Source organism: Artemia sp. Qi Xiang Cuo, chromosome 11 (assembly GCF_049724085.1).
Source record: "Artemia sp. Qi Xiang Cuo chromosome 11, ASM4972408v1, whole genome shotgun sequence".
NCBI classification, from domain to species: Eukaryota; Metazoa; Arthropoda; class Branchiopoda; order Anostraca; family Artemiidae; genus Artemia; species Artemia sp. Qi Xiang Cuo.
In genome coordinates, this window is record NC_142804.1 from 40,878,415 (window position 1) to 40,896,773 (window position 18,359).

Sequence of the window (18,359 nt, forward strand, 5' to 3'; positions counted from 1 at the left end):
GCTTCTGGAATTGGCAAAACCAGGTCATTCAAACTGAAGTTTGATTCGCGTGAAGACCTACAGAGTGCAATCAAGTCTCCCCCCGTGATTGGGTATGAGCGGCTGCCGATTCACGAATACAAATTTATGCCAATCCAGTGTTACAAGTGTCAATGCTTCGGCCACGCAGCAAAGGCATGTCCAAATCTGCCAAAGTGCTCCCGTTGCGCTGGGAAACACTCCAGCTCAAAGGACAATCCCTGCCAGAACCCCCTCAAATGTGCTCTATGTGGTTCGGCAAACCATCCCTGTTACAGTTTTAAATGCCCTGAAGCACAGAAAGCGTTAAAACAATGAATAATCTTGAACTTAAAGTTGTATCATGGAACATGAATGGTGGAGCTCTGGCTAAACTACCTCTGGTTGAGCAATTAGTACAATAATATGACGTAGTCTGTCTACAGGAGCACTTTCTTACAACAGAAGGACTTCAGCTTCTTGAGGTCAATGACAGTTCCAGCGCATTCAGTGTTCCTGCAAAGTGTTCTGGCAGAGGTAGACCCTCTGGTGGTATCTCAATACTGGTACGCAGAAGTCTTAATCCTTCCTTGTACAAGCAGTCTGATTTCTTCGTCGGTGTCCGAATTGCTGACACAGCCCTATTCTGTGTCTATATGCCCACGGATTATCGTGACGATGAATCTGATGCAAGATTCAATGTTGCTTGTGGACAAATTTGTGGAGCAGTTGATGGATGTGTTACGCAAAAACTGTCATGCATTGTAACCGGAGACATGAACTGTAACCTGTGCGACAACAGCCCGAGAACTCAGGTTCTGGTTGCTGCCTGTGAAAGTCTTCGTGTACTTGAAAATGACCTGGACTACACGTATATACATAACTCCGGCTCTGTTTCCTCCCTTGACTCAATGCTTTGCTCTGCAGATGTGAAGACAAACGAAAAATGTAGGGTAAAATTAAGCATCTGTGCTTCCGACCACCTACCCATCTCGAATGTGTTCTGTGTCACTAATAAACCTACTCAGCCCGATGAATGTCACCGTAAATGGGTGGTAAAATCTGAGTGGGGAAAAGCCGACTCTGCACTTTTCAAGTCCGTGTGTGATAATATACTTGAAAAGATAAAGGTCCCATTTCAACTGCTTCAACTAGGTTTACCTGTTCCCAATAATGAGAAGCAGATACTCCTGAACAATTACTGTGCAGAAATTACACATGCCCTACGCTGTGCCGAAAAGGCTGCAGTTCCGACACGAAAAGTTCGAATCGGAAGTGAAAATCCACAGTGGTCTCAGAATGTACAGTTGTCCCAGTCTTGTAGTCGATCTAAATTCTGGTATACACTATGGAACAAGTGCGGGCGCCCTCGTCAAGGTGTCTTGAATGATATCAGGCTATATACTAAGGGAAAGTTCGTCAAGACCCTTGCTAAACACCCAACCGACTTAATGGACCAGAATTGCAAAGTGCTTGAAGGTGACCCAAATGCAGTCTGGAAGTATATTAAAAAGAAAAGGAGTCCGAAATCTCGCAAAGAAGAAATTTTGCCAAGTGAAAGTGATTGGAATAAATATTTCACCGACGAATTCTCACCGGCGAACTTAGGCTCTCGAGGAAGAGTTCGAAAAAGAGCTCGACCCCCTCCTAGCGTCAAATGAACGAAGTGTTGGGTTCGTTGTTACTGTCTCTAGTATCCGTCATATGTTATCTAAACTGAAAAAGAAGTATTCTCGAGGTGATGATAATATTTGTGGAATGCATCTGGATATTGGGGGGGACAGTATGTTAAATCCCCTTGCTCTTATGTAACAGTTGATCTTTAACTGTGATCTTGTTCCCGATGTTTTCTGTGTTGGCGTCGTTATACCAGTTCCCAAAAAAGGGAATGATCCCAGGAACTGTTCATCATACCGCCCCAAACTGTTGCGCCGGTATTCTGCAAACTCATGGAAATACTTGTTTTTGGTGACCTAAGTAAAGCTTGTTATACTCCCAATTCGCAATTCGGGTTTAAGAGTGGTACTAGTCGCGAGCATGTTCATTCGTTGATAGCCAATCTTTTGCTCAGTGCTCACGATAATAATGATACACTTGTTCTAGCAAGCCACGATGTGCCTAGAGCATTCGACTCCGGTATCCACGCACATATACTTAGTTCTGCTTGTAAACGCGGAGTTGACCGTTCGGTTGTCGTTGCATGGAGGAGCATTTATAGGAGACTGAGAGTGAAGATTAAAGTCCCCACTCATCGCGGTATGGTGGTATCCACCGTAGTTATACCTGTCCGTAAAGGTATCCGGCAAGGCTCCATTACTTCCCCTCCCCTATACAACAACAGTATTATCGTCCCTCAAGAATCTGCCAAAACGTGCTGCATATATTTAGGTATAGACGTGTCGCTCATCAATTACGCTGATGATATACTTAACGCAAGTAGGTCTGTTTCAAGGGTTGAGGATAATTACAATATATTGAGTGATGAATATGCTAAGATTGGGCTAGCTTTTAACGCTGCCAAAAGTGAAGTAGTTGTTTTTCGTCGCAACGCGAAAGATTCGACCCCGATTAGCGTGCTCCTAGGTGATACTGCGGTGAGCTCAAAGCCATCTCTCACTTACCTTGGACTGCCGATCGCTTCAGATCTGCGGTCTACTCGTGAAGCACTGGTTGAGCATTTTTCAGAAAAGGCACGCAAAGCATACGGACTACTCCTACCCTGCAAGCGCATGTATAACCGCCATATACTCGGAAGGCTTTATTCCGTGTTCGTTATCCCGCATGTTCTGTCACTCTCGCCGTTTTGGTCTCTTTTAATCGAATCAGATAAGCGTTCAGTCCGTCAGGTTTACTATAAGTATGCAAAATATATGTTAAGTGTTACGCCATGGGAGAGAAATTCAAGAGTTTCGAAAAATTACAGCGTTGCGGACCCGACTACTGCAGCTACTGAGCGAATCGTCCGATTTCGGCGTTCGCTCAATCCTGATCATGATATGTACCGAGCTATCGTAGGCTAGTTTGATTACGAGTTTAGTATGCTGTATATAGATTGTTATTGAAGGCTTGTTTTTCTCTTATTGCGTTTTATTTTTCTCTTTTTTTTTCTTTTTTTCATTACTCCGTTGTGTAACCTTGTGTTATTTATGATGGGAAATAAAAACCATTCATTCATTAATATAGTCCATAAATCGTAATCCCTTAGTCCACTTATGAAATCAAATTGCTTCGATTAATCATGTCCGTAAATCATAAGCCATAAAAACTTAAGTAACTATTCAGAAACTAGTTTAAAGGATTAAGAAAAGGTCTAATATATAGATCAGGAACTATAATCATTGGAAATACTGCGAAGTCTAACTAACTTCACTGGGATTATAATTCCATGAAAAAGCTTACTGGTTTGACAATGTTAATAAAATATCCAATTTATGAGAGGTCTGTTCATTTGTATTTTTTCAGTAAAGCGCAAATTATGTTCTGGCCTTGGGAAAGCATAGGGGTTTTGAGCCCTAATCATATTAGTTTCTGTTTGTTTTGAGTTTGACTTGGTTATTTACTGTAATTTCTGTTCTTTTTGGGTTTCGTTTATTTATCGATACCGATTTGGGTTAGTTTCACGCTTGGTAAATTATTGAATTTTATTTTTGCTCCTTTTTGGTTTAATGGAGTTCTTTACTTTTTTTTGAAAGACTTATGTTGTGTAAAAATTTTTTAATTAATTTCTGTTCGTTTTATATTGACATAGTCTTTTCAGGGAAAAAGAAAATAATACTTTAAATCTTTCCGTTTTTTTTTAAACTTTATAGTTTGGCCTGCTATTTGTATGCAGGAGAAAATTTTTCAGCGATTTTTAAATAAATACACCCTTTTAAGAACCTGGACACAAATAGAAGCGTTTAATTTAGTTTCATACCTCGTCTAGTTGACCTGAAATAGAAAACTTGATACCATTCGCAAAAAATCTGTTTACTTTCTTTGGTAGCTTGGATACACGCTATTATGATTTGGTTAAATTTTAAGAGCAGAAGTAGCCCCGTAAGTTTGAACATAATACCCTCAGTCGTTCTTGGGATACTGCTGAGATACCTTATTGGGAATTATCATTAACACAGTGCATTTTTATTTAATCTTTTGGCAAAATTTAGTTTTCAAACATAATGGGCAATTAGGAGGCTGGGGTTGGGAGGGGGATTAGTTTCCCTCCATTAATTTTTAACTATTAAAAGGGCCTTAATCCTTTCTATTTTCAACCGAATAAGCCCTTTTCAAAGTTCCAACGACAACTCCTTCGATACGAAGTGCCCAGGTCTAAACAAAATAAAAAAATAAAAATTACAATACATTGTACACACATCGATCTTTACTATAAAAATGTCAAGCCTTCCAATCACTTTTGACTATTAAAAGAGCACTACCCCTTTCAATTTTCAATCGAATGAGCACTTTTTGAGTTTCTACGACAACGCTTTCAATAAACACCTTATATGCAACCAGGGCATAAATTACAACCGAGGGGGTTGTCATCCTCAAAAACCTAATTTCCAGAACTTTAAACTACGTTAAACAAAATTGCTATCTCAAAGATTTGATTGGATGTGCTTGGGGAAATGGTAGGTGTGAGAGGGGCATTAGTTGCTCTCCAATCACTCAACTATTAAAAAGGGCCCTAGCCCTTTCAATTTCCAATCGAATGTCTATAAACCCAGTGTTACTGAATGAACCCTTTTGAAATTTCTACGACAACACTTTCAATAAAAACCTTATATGCCCCCAGGGCATAACTTATAACCCTTGCCCTGAGGGTTGGGGGGGGGGGGGTTGTCATCCTCAAAGACCTAATTTCCAGAACTTAAAACAGCGTGGAACAAATTAGCTATTCCAAAGTTTTGGTTGGGTGCGTTTAGAAAACCGTTGGATCTGAGAGGTGGGTTACCTACCCGTAGTGCACTTTCGACATTCAAAAAAAGCACAGCCCTACTTAATATTTAATAGAAAAAATCACTTTTAAATATCCTGCAACGATGGTTTCTATAAAAACCTCATATGCCCCAGAGCATAACTTACAACCCTTGCCCTAAGGGCTGTGCGGGGGTTGTCATCCTCTATGACGTAATTTCCGGACTTTCAACTACGTTGAACAAAATGTTTATCTCAAAATTTTGATTGGATGTGCTTGGATGTGTTTGATTGGGAAATGGTGGGCGTGAGAGGGGGGTTACTTGCCCTCCAATCAATTTCGACTATTAAAAAGGGCACTAGCCGTTTCAATTTCCAATAGAATGATTCCTTTTTGAAGTTTCTGCGACAAAGCTTCTATAAAAAAACCTTATATGCCTTCAGGGCATAGCTTACAACCCTTGCGCTGAGGGCTGTCGGGAGAATGTCATCCTCAGAGAAATAATTTCCGGACTTTTTTAACTATGTTGAACAAAATGGCAATCTCAAAATTTTGACTGGATGTGTTTGGGGGAATGGTGGGTATGAGAGGGGTGTTAGTTATCCTCTAATCACTTTCGAATATTAAAAAGCGCACAAGCCCTTCTAATTTCCAATTCGATGAGCCCTTTTTGAAGTTTCTACAGCATCACTATCTATAAAAACCTTTTATGCCCCCAGGGCATAACTTACAACCCTTGCCCCGAGGGCTCTGAGGGGATTATCATCCTCAAAGACCTAATTTCTAAAGCTTTGAACTACGTTGAAAAAAAATGGCTATCTAAAAATTTTGATTGGATGCTTTTTTGAAAAGGTCGGCGTGAGAGGGGGGTTTGTTGTCCTCTAATCACTTTCGACTATTAAACAGGGCACTAGGCCTTGAATTTCCAATCTAATGACCCCTCTTTCAAGTTTCTACGACAAAGCTTTCAATAAAAACCTGATATACCCCCAGGGCATGAATTACAACCCTTACCCTAAGGGCTGTTGGGGAGTGTCATTCTCAAAGATATAGTTCCGGACCTTTCAACTACTTTGAACAAAATGGCTATCTCAAAATATTCATTGGATGTGTTTGGATAGTTGGTGGGTGTGGAAGGAATGTTAGTTGCCTTACAATCTCTTTGGGCTGTTAAAAAGCGTACTAGCCATTTTAGTTTCCAATCAAATGTGCTCTTTTTGAAGTTTCTACGACAACGCTTTCTATAAAAACCTTAAATGCCCCCCAGGGCATAACTTACAACTCTTGCCCTAAGGACTGTGGGAGGGGGGGGGGGGTTGTCATCCTCAAAGACCTAATTTCCAGAACTTTAAACTACGTTGAACAAAATGGCTATCTCAAAATTTTGATTGGATGTGTTTGGGGAAAAGGTGGGCGTGAGAGGGGGGTTAGTTGCCCTCCAATCACTTTCGACTATTAAAAACGGCACTAGCCCTTAAACTTCCAATCGAATGGGTCCTTTTTGAAGTTTCTACGACAAAGCTTTCTATAAGAAACCTTTTATACCCCCAGGGCATAACTTACAACCCTTGCCCTGAGGGCTGTGGGGCAGTGTCCTCCTCAAAACATATTTTCTATCTGGAAATCAACTACGCTTAACAAAATGGCTATATCAAAATTATGATTGGATGTGTTTGGGGAAATGGTGGGCGTGGAAGGGGTGTTCTAAAGGAAAAAAAATAATACATTGTGCCAACATCGTTCTTTACTTAGGCAGTGCGATTACGCTGTCTATGATCAGGGAGGCCAAAACGCGGTATTAGATACCGGTTTCGGAACCACGGAGGGAGGCACAGAAGGTACCAAAAAAATTTAAAATAATAAGTTCGCAGACATTTGAGATCTTTGGGCATCAGAATTGGAAGAAAACCAGATAAAAAGAGAATAGAATGATCACAAAATGAAGAATATAATTTCCCAAGCGCTTTTCTATTGCACCTCCCTCTATTTGCAACAATGTTTGAATACCCAATCTGAATTTTTTTTCTTAGCATTAGAAACTGTCAGAGCCCGAAGTGTTTTGAGATTATTAGTAATGTGAAAACCAAGCCACCGAAAAGAAGAGACACAGGGAATAGAGGAAAAACCACAGTTAAGAGGGAGACTCGCACTCGAATTAAACGAAACATATTCGCACTTATCAACGTTCAGCATAAGCCCAATCAGTTTGGACTGGTCTGAGATCCAGCTGAGAGAATGTCAGAGCCCAGCCCTAGAACGACTGACAAGAAGAACATCGTCCGCATAAACAAGATAGGAGACATAAATTCCATCAGAAATGAAAGTCAAAGGCAAAGATGAAAGGATAGGAGCAATACATAACTTAAAAATAGTTGAAGAAAGCAAACCACCTTGACGAACCCCACGCCGAAGAAACACCTTTGAATCAGAAACTACTCCATTACATTTACCCGAATAAAAGAGCTAGAATACCAGTACCGTAACAAAACAACAATAGAAAGGTTAATATTATTAGAAAAAATTGAATAGAGTGCATGTGAGTGGACTATACTATCGAATTTGCTGGTCCGGTTTGGCACTTTGCCCTTACCCAGGATGATACTGATAAAATAGAACGAGTTCAGAAGAGATCACTGCAAATCATTTATGGCGGTTCCCCTCTACCTTACTCCTTTTACCTCAAAGAATTTAAACTTGAATCCCTTTCTTCCCGCCGAGAAAAATTATGCCAAAGATTTGGCTCCTCCCTCCTTCAACATCCCATCTACCGATCATTCCTTTCCCCACTTCTTGTCCCTATAAGATCTCGTCCCTCCAGGGAAGTGGCTGATAAGGTTCCGAAACTGACCCCAGTCCACTGTAACACCATGCGCTACAGTAAAAGCTTTGTGCCAAGCTTTGTGAAATATTACAACGATCTCTTAGTGTTTTTATTGTTTAGTTTATTTTATCCTGACGAAGTTTTATCAGACAATTTTATTCTCAATCTCAAGTGTTTTTATCCTTTAGTTCATTTATCCTTTATATTTATTATTAGCAGATTGCAACAGGAGGGAAGCCAGAACACGATGGACGTGGTGACATCCCATCCTTTTTTGAAAGCCAAATTGTTTTTCACCAAAATTAACATTTTCTAAATTGAAAGGGAGAAGAATATATTCAAAGATTTTGCTGAGATTACACGAAATAGTAATTGGTCGATATGAACTACACTCTGACGATGTTTTTTCACGCTTCAAAACCGAAATGACTGTGCCACAGAAAGAACTGTCAGGAACCATAGAAGTAGATAAACACATCTGAAACAGTAGCTGAAGGTGAGATATCAAAGTCAGGCAAACTACTTTCAGAAGATAAGAAGAAATTCCGTCCTGATCAACAGAGCTAGATTGCATGCTTTTAATAGCTTGACCAATATCAACAACAGAAACCGGTAAAACATTACGCTGAGAAATACGACTAGGCAAACACGACTCAAGAAGATTACTAAAAAGCTTTTCAACTTCCCGGTTCACCTTGCCAAAAATATCATTATAATACGACACCCAAGTATGAACTGCTGAACTGCTTCGGAGTATGAACTCCGAATTCAGAACATGAGACCACTCCTTTCTCGACGCAGGAAAATAAAAAACCAGATACCCTGAACTACCGTAAGCGTTTTTATATGCACACTTGGTACTTTGCTTCAGATCGAAGACAACTCCTCGATTTGGCCGACCACAAGACACCCATATTCGTAGCCAAAACTTAGCTTTATTCTTTACAACTTTTAATTCTGGGTCCAAAACCCATTGTGGTTTTCTAGTTTTAATTTTAATCTTTTCTAGAGGAACAGCAGTCGCCTCTGCTTGTTTTAAGCATCAAATTATTTAATCATAATATTCATTAAGAGACTGCTTATCGTATGAAAAACGGTCAGTAGCTTGAAGCAAATGGTAAGGAACTTTTATAGAACCCAATAACAGCGGACAACGTAGTAATATAAAGTGCAAAATTAGCTCTTCTCCAGTTATTCCTGTAAAACTACTTAGAACTTTGTGTAAATGGTCTAGTAGAACGGAGAGCGACTATTGAAGCAGAGAAAGAAATCGGGAGGTGGTCAATATCACGATCGTCTTCATGAACAAGAACAGTCGATACATTAATATTTGGCGAGGAAACTACATGGTCAATGTTAGACATACTTCCAGATTGGTGAATATATGAATAATTAACATTTTTCTCGACTGTTTTATAAGCAGAAAAAGCATCAAGGACTATACCGGATCGAACTGACTAACTAGTAATATCTGTGTTGAAGTCACCAACCACTATGAAATCATAACCACTCGATACAACAGGCACAAGCATTGCCTTAAGATTTGCCGAGGCTTTCAAATACGCGTTTAAAGCGAAAAGAGTTTTTTTTTGTTACACGGGAGATAAACATTTATCAGCACAGTATTACCAAACCGAACCACAAGGATAGAATTATCGCTATGAAAACACACTGGAGAGAGGAAACTTAGGTTATTCTTCAGAATGCACACGAGACCTCCCGGAGGTCTACCAAAAGTGACGCAAGCATTAGTATCTTCTGAAGTTTCATTATATCTCAAGGTATCTCAAGTTTCTTAACTACAATTTATTTCACAAATCATTATAGCAAAAGTTGGAACAGAATTGCATTTAATTTAGACCGAATGCTTAATAGCTACTTTCAAAACAAAAGTAATCACAAGATTGTTCCAAGAACTCATACATATGTACGTATTAAAACTAAAATAATTATCTACAACTTTTTCGCTGTGTCTGCTTTGCTAAGTTTTCAAACCGCCTAGCGTTGTGTTGGGGCTGATATTTGTCTTAAAAAGTCATCAGAATGTTTTCGTTAAAATCATAAATTTTAGAAATCATTGAGAGGTAGCATTTATCACAAAGTATTTAGAAAAATCCAACCGCAATATACAGGAAAGTGTTTAGTCAAAATTACGGAACAAAGAAGAAAAAAGACACATAGTAGCCTTTAAAAAGGCACATAGGTAAACTACAAAAGGCACATAGGTAAACTGCATTTAAGCTTCTTTGTGTCCAATGTCAATGAACTTAGCTGTACAAAAGGCGACTAAACACGCAGAATAATTCGATATCAAAATTCTTTTTCACCAAATGGGTAGATTTGCTGAAAACTGTGCTGTCATAAAACTATTATGTAATTTCCTTGTCTAAATTCTGATACTACAAATTATTAATATGCTATGTAGCATGCAACCATTTATAATCATGCAAACTAAATCATACATCATCATGCAATTCTTTTGTTCGGAGTGAAATAATAATAAAGGGATGACTGGGTCGTGTTCGACATCCTTTACAATATACTTCCAAAAAAACTAGGTTTTAATATAAACCAAATCATCAGTTCGACCACAGTAAACTAAGGCACAAACGTAAATTCCATCATCTGGGTAGGCGTTGAGATGTATTCTACTTAGCAGTGCTGACAAAGAGAAACCATAAGCATATTTCTATAAACTATGGGATAATTGCGTCTTCAAATCAGACAGCAATAGTTTCGACTTGATAATTGAAATGTACAGAAAGGGAGGACCTTGTGAGAACAAGCAATATTGGGTCAGACTCGTATTCGAGATTTGTATTAAGGAGAACACTGTTGAGCCTAATTGTATAAATGAAGCATTTTTTAGTCATTACATCACGACTTTTTTTCTTTTTTTTACAATGTTTAGTAATGCATGGCTAATCTCACTCACGATTCATTTTAAAACGGGCATGCTAATGAATGCTAGAGAACATCCCTTCTTCATCCCTATTTTAATAAGTTCTTTCATCTTAAAAACATTCAACCCATTACGTTGTTTTTGTCTGTGTGTGTTTTTTGTGTTTTTTTTTGTTTTTGTGTTTGTAGTTGTTGTTTTTTTTTTGGGGGGGGGGGTACCTTTTCCCACTCATGATATATGCACATGTCATTAGGTATTTTAAAGTAACACAAATAGAAAAATTATGGTATTTGCTGAGTAGCAGATACCGGTACAGTATATCTAGGACGAAATTCAGCAACCACTCAGCTATCCAAAGGAAGAGCCTACAGCAAAAGAATTTTCACCATTATATGACATTAAACCCTGTGAAAACGATGACTTTTTGAGGAGGCTAAAAAAAATATTTCACACAAATATGTAAAAAAAAAATACACTGATTTTACACATTCGTTTGCTTCATTATAAATACAAACCTAGTCAGGTTTATTTCGTCAGTACATTAAGTAACTCTATACCCTTACTATGATGCACGAAAGAAAAAAAAGGAAATAAAAGTTACCAGATGAAAGTGACGATTGAAAATTTCTTTGCCAAATTTGGCGTCTTTAAAAGATGAAGTACGCCGTATACTCTTTCAACTTCTTCTTCGCGATGAGGCTCATCCTCCTAAAAAGTTCCAATGGGCCTTAGATACAAAAAACAAATACTATCATAAAGCTACGTAAAATTTTGCAAAAAATAGCAACAGCCAATTGTAAAGACAGGTTTAAAACATTATCATCATTATTTTACAAGGATTTGCAAGACATTCGATATACCATAATTACTGTGGCACTGTAAATTACATTATACTAAAAAGAGGTTAATGGCAAGCTTTTATATGCTAAGGCGCACTTCGTTATAAAGCATAATAATGAAAGAATCGGTAAAACACTTCCTTTTCCTTTTTTTTAGTGTTTTTTGTTAACAATTTCATAGCCGAACGTTGGTTAGAATTTAATCACAAAACAAAATTGTCTTTCCTAACAAACATTGAAGAATAAACATAGTCGAAAATTAAATTAAAATATTGATAAAAATATATTTAGTAAGCCTTTACAAAGTACTGTGCACTCATATAGTTAATTAGTTAAGTAAAATTAGTTAACTAGTTAATATGTTAATTAGCTAAGTTAATTAGCTATTTAGTTAAGTTAATTAGTTAAGTAAAAGTCCTGTTTCTTGGTCTCAAGACTACAAGGACCTTACTTCTCTGAGGATATAACCTTCTTATCTTTACTTTATTTTTCCTTTCTCAGAAATAAATCCAAAATTTCAAAATCAAAAGTCTTGCAATTTAAAAATCGATGCGTCTAATATTGTGCTTAAATCACTAAGAAAAGAAATTAAATAGGCGGAGGATTATGGCCGGGGCTTTAATGATTTTTTTGCAATATTCCTTTCTAATTCAGCATAAGATAATTAAGTTTGATTAAGGCAAAAAAACGTCTTAGTACTAACTCGATAGTCTTCAGCCGAGTTTAAAGACATCTTGTTTGTCAGCACACTGACAGTTTAATGAAAAAAAGGGCCTGGTATTCACTTAATTCATTGTTATACTATGTTAAACTATTGATTTAGGTTTTTATTCTGTTTTGTGATTTTTGATTTATAGCTGAGGTGTGAATATATAATAGTATACTATAAGTATGGAAACGACCATCATATACAAACCAATGGGTTTCCCTATGGTTGTTGAAAGATGATGTAACCCTTATCCTTGTTAATAAATTTATTTGTCTCTCTCTCTCAAACAAGAAAATGATTTTTGAAATAACCCATTCATATTTTCTCTCTTTATCCCATTCCTTACCTTTTACCTCAGACCTTCCTACATGCGGAGGGAGGGGGTTGCTCCTGATATTATTCTGAAGGATCCCCTCCCTTCCCAGAATAAAACTGAAAATTGTGCGACAAAATTGAATTCTTTCAATCGTTTGGAGAAAGTGATAATATTTTTCCTGAACAATATTCAAAACCTCTTTTTATAAGTTTCATGTCCAACAAAGCCAGTACTTGGTCGAAATAGGTGTTCTTAATTGATTGGGTGGGGTTGAGATTTTCGCCTTAGATAAAACTGTATATGTTGTGAACTAATTTGAAGCTAATAAAATTATCTAAATCAATGAAATGAAACCTTTGCTGAGTTCGATTAGCTGGTTCAAAATGGACATTCACAAAGTAAATTTACCTATTAATTCGTAATTAACAGATAGAAATTATTAGCCAAAGAAAATCAATCAAAAAACCAATCACGAAAATCAATAGCACAGCGAAATAATTCTTAACCATGAAGGTCTATAAAAAAGGCTACATATAAAATACGCAGCATTAAGTACGAAAAAGAAATTGGAAAAAATGCCCAGAAAAAGCATATAAAATGATGGAATCACTTGACTTACTTACTTAATCCCCGTGCCGGGGGGGTGTTGAGAGGGTCATTGGCCTTCTCCACGAGGGGCGGTCAACAGCAAGGGCATCTGCATCAAACTGCAAAATTCCAGCCTGATCCAGGAATTTCCCGAGACTGTCACTCCATTGGAGCTTGGGTTTTCCTCTTGGACGTTTCCAGCCACTGTTAATCAGTTTAAACTCGTAAAGAATCCAAGCCGGAGTGCCAGCAGGCAGTTGCAAAAGGTGTCCGAACCAGCGAAGTGTCCGCTGGACAGACTGGTGTGACAAGGACGACTGGGAAGTCATACTTCGTAGGCAATCATTGCTGACAAAGTCTGTCCATCGGATTCCCTCAATTATCCGAATCCACTCAGATTGAAGAGTGTCGAGACGGTGCTGGGCAGCTATATTTGAAGGCCCAGTTTCAGCTCCATACAGCAGGATCAAACAGACTGACGCTCCAAAAATCTTCATTTCGGTGGCCCGCTTAATCATTGGCTTCGTCCAAGCATGGCTCAGTCTACCGATGACGGCGGAGGCCTCAGCTGCGCGGGCAGCAACTTCATGGTCAAAGCGGTCGTCAGACGATATGATAGAATCAAGATAACTGAAAAGGTCAAACCCTTGGATTTGATTCCCGGCTACCAAGTAATTAGAATTGTCGGCGTCAGACTTTGGCTGAACTAAAATTACTTTCGTCTTCTTCCAGTTAATGGATAGTCTGGTCCTGGTAGCTTGTTCCAGAAGCGCGTTTTCAGAGCCACGAGTAGCTGTGACTTGGAGTTGGTGACTAGTGCTATGTCATCAGCAAAGTTATTATCAGTGACGACTCTATCCACGTACTTGTCAAAGTTCAGCTTCAGGTCATGCAAGTCATAACATGATCAATAATACATTTAAATAGCTCAAGAGCAACTGAGTAATCTTGCCTGACTGCCGTTCTTACTGGAAAGAACTTGCTGCGTCTGCCGTTCATTTGCATACACCTCTCAGTCTCTTGATGCATAGCCCTGAGTAGGCGGGCACATTTTGACAGGAGGCCAGTATTAGAAAGGATGTTCCATAGAGAATCTCGATCAAAAGAATCAAATACTGCACTGAAAAATAAATAAAAGAAAAATAAAACATGACAATTGAGGTTTTTGACAAACAACATGTTATCTATATATGTGTTAGGCAAGAAAACAAATTAGAGATCAAGAATTCTTTTTTCTTTTTCTAGGGTAGGAGAAATCACATAGTCACTTATGATAATTTCTGCGCATTTGAAGTTTGGAATTTTATATATATGCTTATTTCTGCTTATTTTAGCCTTAACTTTGCCTTATAACTTTGATAGCACAACTTTACTTAAACAATGTGAATTATAGATAAAAGTCACGCTTTCCATAACTTACCTTCTGTCTAAGCTTTTCATAGAATTCAAATGATAGGTCCTTTTTATTCCACTTAGCCATTCTTCTAATAATTACTTCGGCTTCTTCCACCCTATTACGGGCAATCAGCCACCTTGGAGATTCTGGCATGATCCTGCGAAATAGTTATTTTTCTTCAGTCAAGAGCATTAAAAAAAGACATATAGCTTCACTGAATACATTGGACATGGTGTCGCAGATCGGCCCCAAGGTTCTGTGATTTAACATCAAATTAACCTTAACTTAAAACAAAAAATTAAGAAAAAATGGTACCTCTTCATTTTTAATTGTGTGATGTACACAGAATTAGCTTAAAAATTTGTTTTTTATGCGTGCGCCACACATGCACTTTGCCAGCCGCTGTAGCAGTCTGCTAATTACAGAAAGTCCCCGTATAATTTATGTTACGTTGTGCTTCATCAACTATTTACGACTTTCCCTGCAGAAGAAGGTGGGAAGAGCACAATTCAGAGCTCGATAAAAGAAAAACCTATAGAAACCAGTGCTTCCACTATCCCCGGATTTTAGGGGATTTTCCAGAAAATCTCTGTGTTTCACTGAAAAACTAAGTCGGTTCCTCGAACCCCCGAAAATCACCTTTCGATCAGGGTTGCCACCCCTAGTGATTTGTCACTAGTGACTATACACCCCTAGTGAACATTGTTTTTACTTTACTTGCCATAATTTTTCCACTACCTTCCAAAGTTTTTGTCTCACTGATTTACTACTCCTGAAAAACCAGACAGATATCATTGAAGTATAGACAATTCTTCGTATGTTGGTAAAATCACCATGTTCATAAGATTATATCATTTCATCAAATGCATCAAGATTTACTCATGAGTCGTGGTAAATAATTTTTATTTGAACGTATTGATTTTGTTCAGTTGGACAGAAACACTGACGAAAAGAGGATTGTTTTGACAACTGGATTATGCATTTAAATTTAGTTTTCTTGGGGTATTTTGTTCGATTCTGAAATATCTGAAAATTTTCAAAGTTGAAAGAACCGTTGGAAGTCCTTGACAAAAATGTCTTGATACGAAACTGGGCTTCTGTTCCGACACCATAAATTTAATGATGGAGTGTAACAGTTCTGTGGCAAAGGGGATCAGTGACAATCACCCATGGGTTGTAGTTGTTAAGTGCAGTTGCCGGTCCAACCATCTATGTGCGTTGTATGCTTGTAAAATTTTGAAGACTTATGTTGTCAGGTGTATAATCACTTTTAAATGAGCGCAAAACGGATCACAGTTTTGAAAGAATTCTAACTTTTTTCTAATACTCTAATCCACAAAATTTTAGCCCCTTGACAAATTTGTTGGCTGTCCCACCACACTTGCGTGTGAAGAATACTTGACCAGTAGAATGCACTATCTCTGTATTTCACAAGCTATAACATCGATGACCCTACTCATGCAAATGAACTTATCCTCCGTACAATCAAAACCCTTTTATGAAGGCACTTATAATGTTTATTGACTATGCTATTGGCCTACTGAATGATTTCAATATTCTGTTGCAGTTGCATTCACCTATTTGCCACAGATTAGAGTAAGAAGCGCTAAAGCTTATTGCAATGCTTGTCATAAACTTCATGCACAAACCCTCCGTCTAAAAATGCATAAATTTACTCTTTCTTGACGTGACGGACGAGACCCAATATCTAGGCATTCAGATGGTTTATCTAGGATACTCAGCGCATGATGAACTGGCATACTTAGTAAGTTCGAATCTGGATATCTCGCAGTCGGAATTTAAAAAGCTCTACATTACAGCTAGAGACTTTTACAAAGAGGTTATACTTCAAATACAAAACCGCTTTTCTTTTGATTCCGATTCTAGGAGTACATAAGAGTGTTCGAACCTGTCAATGCACGAAATTTGAATCCCGCCAACCTAGCAGGTTTTCTAAGATCACGAGAATTGCCGTCATTGAATAAGGCTTTAAATGATAGGAAGTGGCGGAAGCAAAGTATAGTTTTGTTGAAAGACGCTGATATTGAAATGGTAACTGTTGAAGACTGCTGGAAATTTATTCTGAAACATACTTACCCTTGCGGAAAGCCGATATTTGAAAATCTGAGAAAAGTTTTGGACTACATTATGCACAACCATTTTCAAATGTGACAACAGAACGATTGTAAAGTGCTCTCAATGACGTGAAAACCAACGAAACTCTATAGCGACAATATTAGTGGTATCTATTATGCAAACGAAATTGAGAATGAAGCGATTGGATGTGGGTTCCTCCTCTCTTGTCATGAACAGGGAAATGGAAAAAATTGTTGTAATGTGTTAAGGCTAATGCAACTGTCAAAGAAGCAGCTGCGATTATCTCCAGACCTCCAACTTTATGGTTCACCAATTTTGCTACACTTTTCTAGTTTTCTGGTTATTTGTCGTTTTTCAAATTGTAATTCCCATTTTGATCTTGGCACGCAAAAAAAAAAAAAAAAAATTCTGAAGTAATTTTCATAGTTTCATTTTATGTGATAATAAACCAAATATCTGGTGATTTTATCTCTGTTCACCATTGAATCCTCTATCTAAATATGGCAGTCTTTCCTAATGAAAGTTCATGTCCGCTTGCCGAAGAACATTCACTAATTCGGAGGAATTATTGCAGATGTTGTTGCTCTGTATGCGATCATCGCCATTGTATACTTTATTTTTGCCATCTTTATGAAACTAAGAGACATAAAAGCATCGTTTTCAGGCTAAAAGAATAAAGTAACCAGATAATGTAATAAAAGCTAAAGCAATAGATTATCAGAGTATATTTCAGCAATTATTTTTACTTTGAAATCAATTTTGAAATTTTTACCACAAATTCAGCAAAAAGCGTGCTTTGGCTCTTTTGTAAAACGCTGGATTCACTGCGGTGATCCAACCTGTGCTGGAGCCTAAAACGAAGCTAAGGTCAATTTGGATTCCCATATTTTCGTCCGAATTTTGAGACTTGTCCCCAAATTTTGAAAGTCGAGAGTGGAATTAGAAGCATGCATTCGTCACTACCGTTCAAGTTACAAAGGGTTGAGTAGCTGTAGCCTGCCGAAACTTACCGGCTACTTGCACAGCAGCAGCTTGCAGATACATTAAACTTGCAGATAAATTAAAAAAGGGTAGCCCAAATAAGGGTACCCAAAAGGGTAGCAGCAGCAAGAAAAAATAGAACAGTTATTTTACTTCCAACTAGATTTATCAACGAAAATTGTTGTTTACTTCTAATAGCTTCATTATTTAGCTTTTTTAGCGTAAAATTCAGAAAGAAGACGGAGAGAGATTAGTTTATTCAGAGAGGAAAAAAACACCAACGAAAACCCAATCAACTAGCAACAAAGAAGAACAAATAAAAAAATAGCTTGCATGAATATGCCTCTGCCAAGAAAAAACGACGAAAATACATAATATGTTAATTCACAATCCCCTAAGAAAAAAAATACCAATTAAATTTAAAAGCCTCTTTTTCTAGAAGCTCCATACGATCAGTAGATTGAAACTCTTTTGAATTTTTCTATAATTTGTACTACATCTAACCCAGTTCGTCAAAGAATAGGTCATCAATACGCATCGCAAAGCAAGGTTTATTTGAAACAGATGGAGAATTCCGGATTTATTTTTGTAGTATTGTTTTTTCAGGTTTTTATTCAGTTCACTGCTATCCATTTCAGGTCTTTTTTGCACTGCAGGAACAACACTTAGGATTCGTTCTTTTCTTCTTTTTTATGCGGCCAATTTTGGTTTATGTCGAGAGTGACGGGTGGGGGTCTAGCCTATGCAGTTTTTATAAAAGTAAGGATCTCCACCTGGACTGATGAGAATAACATTATATTTTGGAAAGCCACA

General features: G+C 37.8%; 1 protein-coding gene across 1 annotated transcript in view; it reads right to left on the reverse strand.

Moving 5' to 3' along the window:
• Balat (Beta-alanine transporter) overlaps positions 1-18,359 on the reverse strand; it is a 169,140-nt gene that overhangs the window by 83,426 nt on the left and 67,355 nt on the right. Inside the window, exons 7-8 of the mRNA XM_089097218.1 lie at positions 14,493-14,625; positions 11,222-11,328 (exon numbers count right to left, since the gene is read on the reverse strand). Of these exons, the coding sequence (XP_088953344.1) occupies positions 11,222-11,328; positions 14,493-14,625 (240 nt within the window). The remainder of the gene's footprint in view (positions 1-11,221; positions 11,329-14,492; positions 14,626-18,359) is intronic.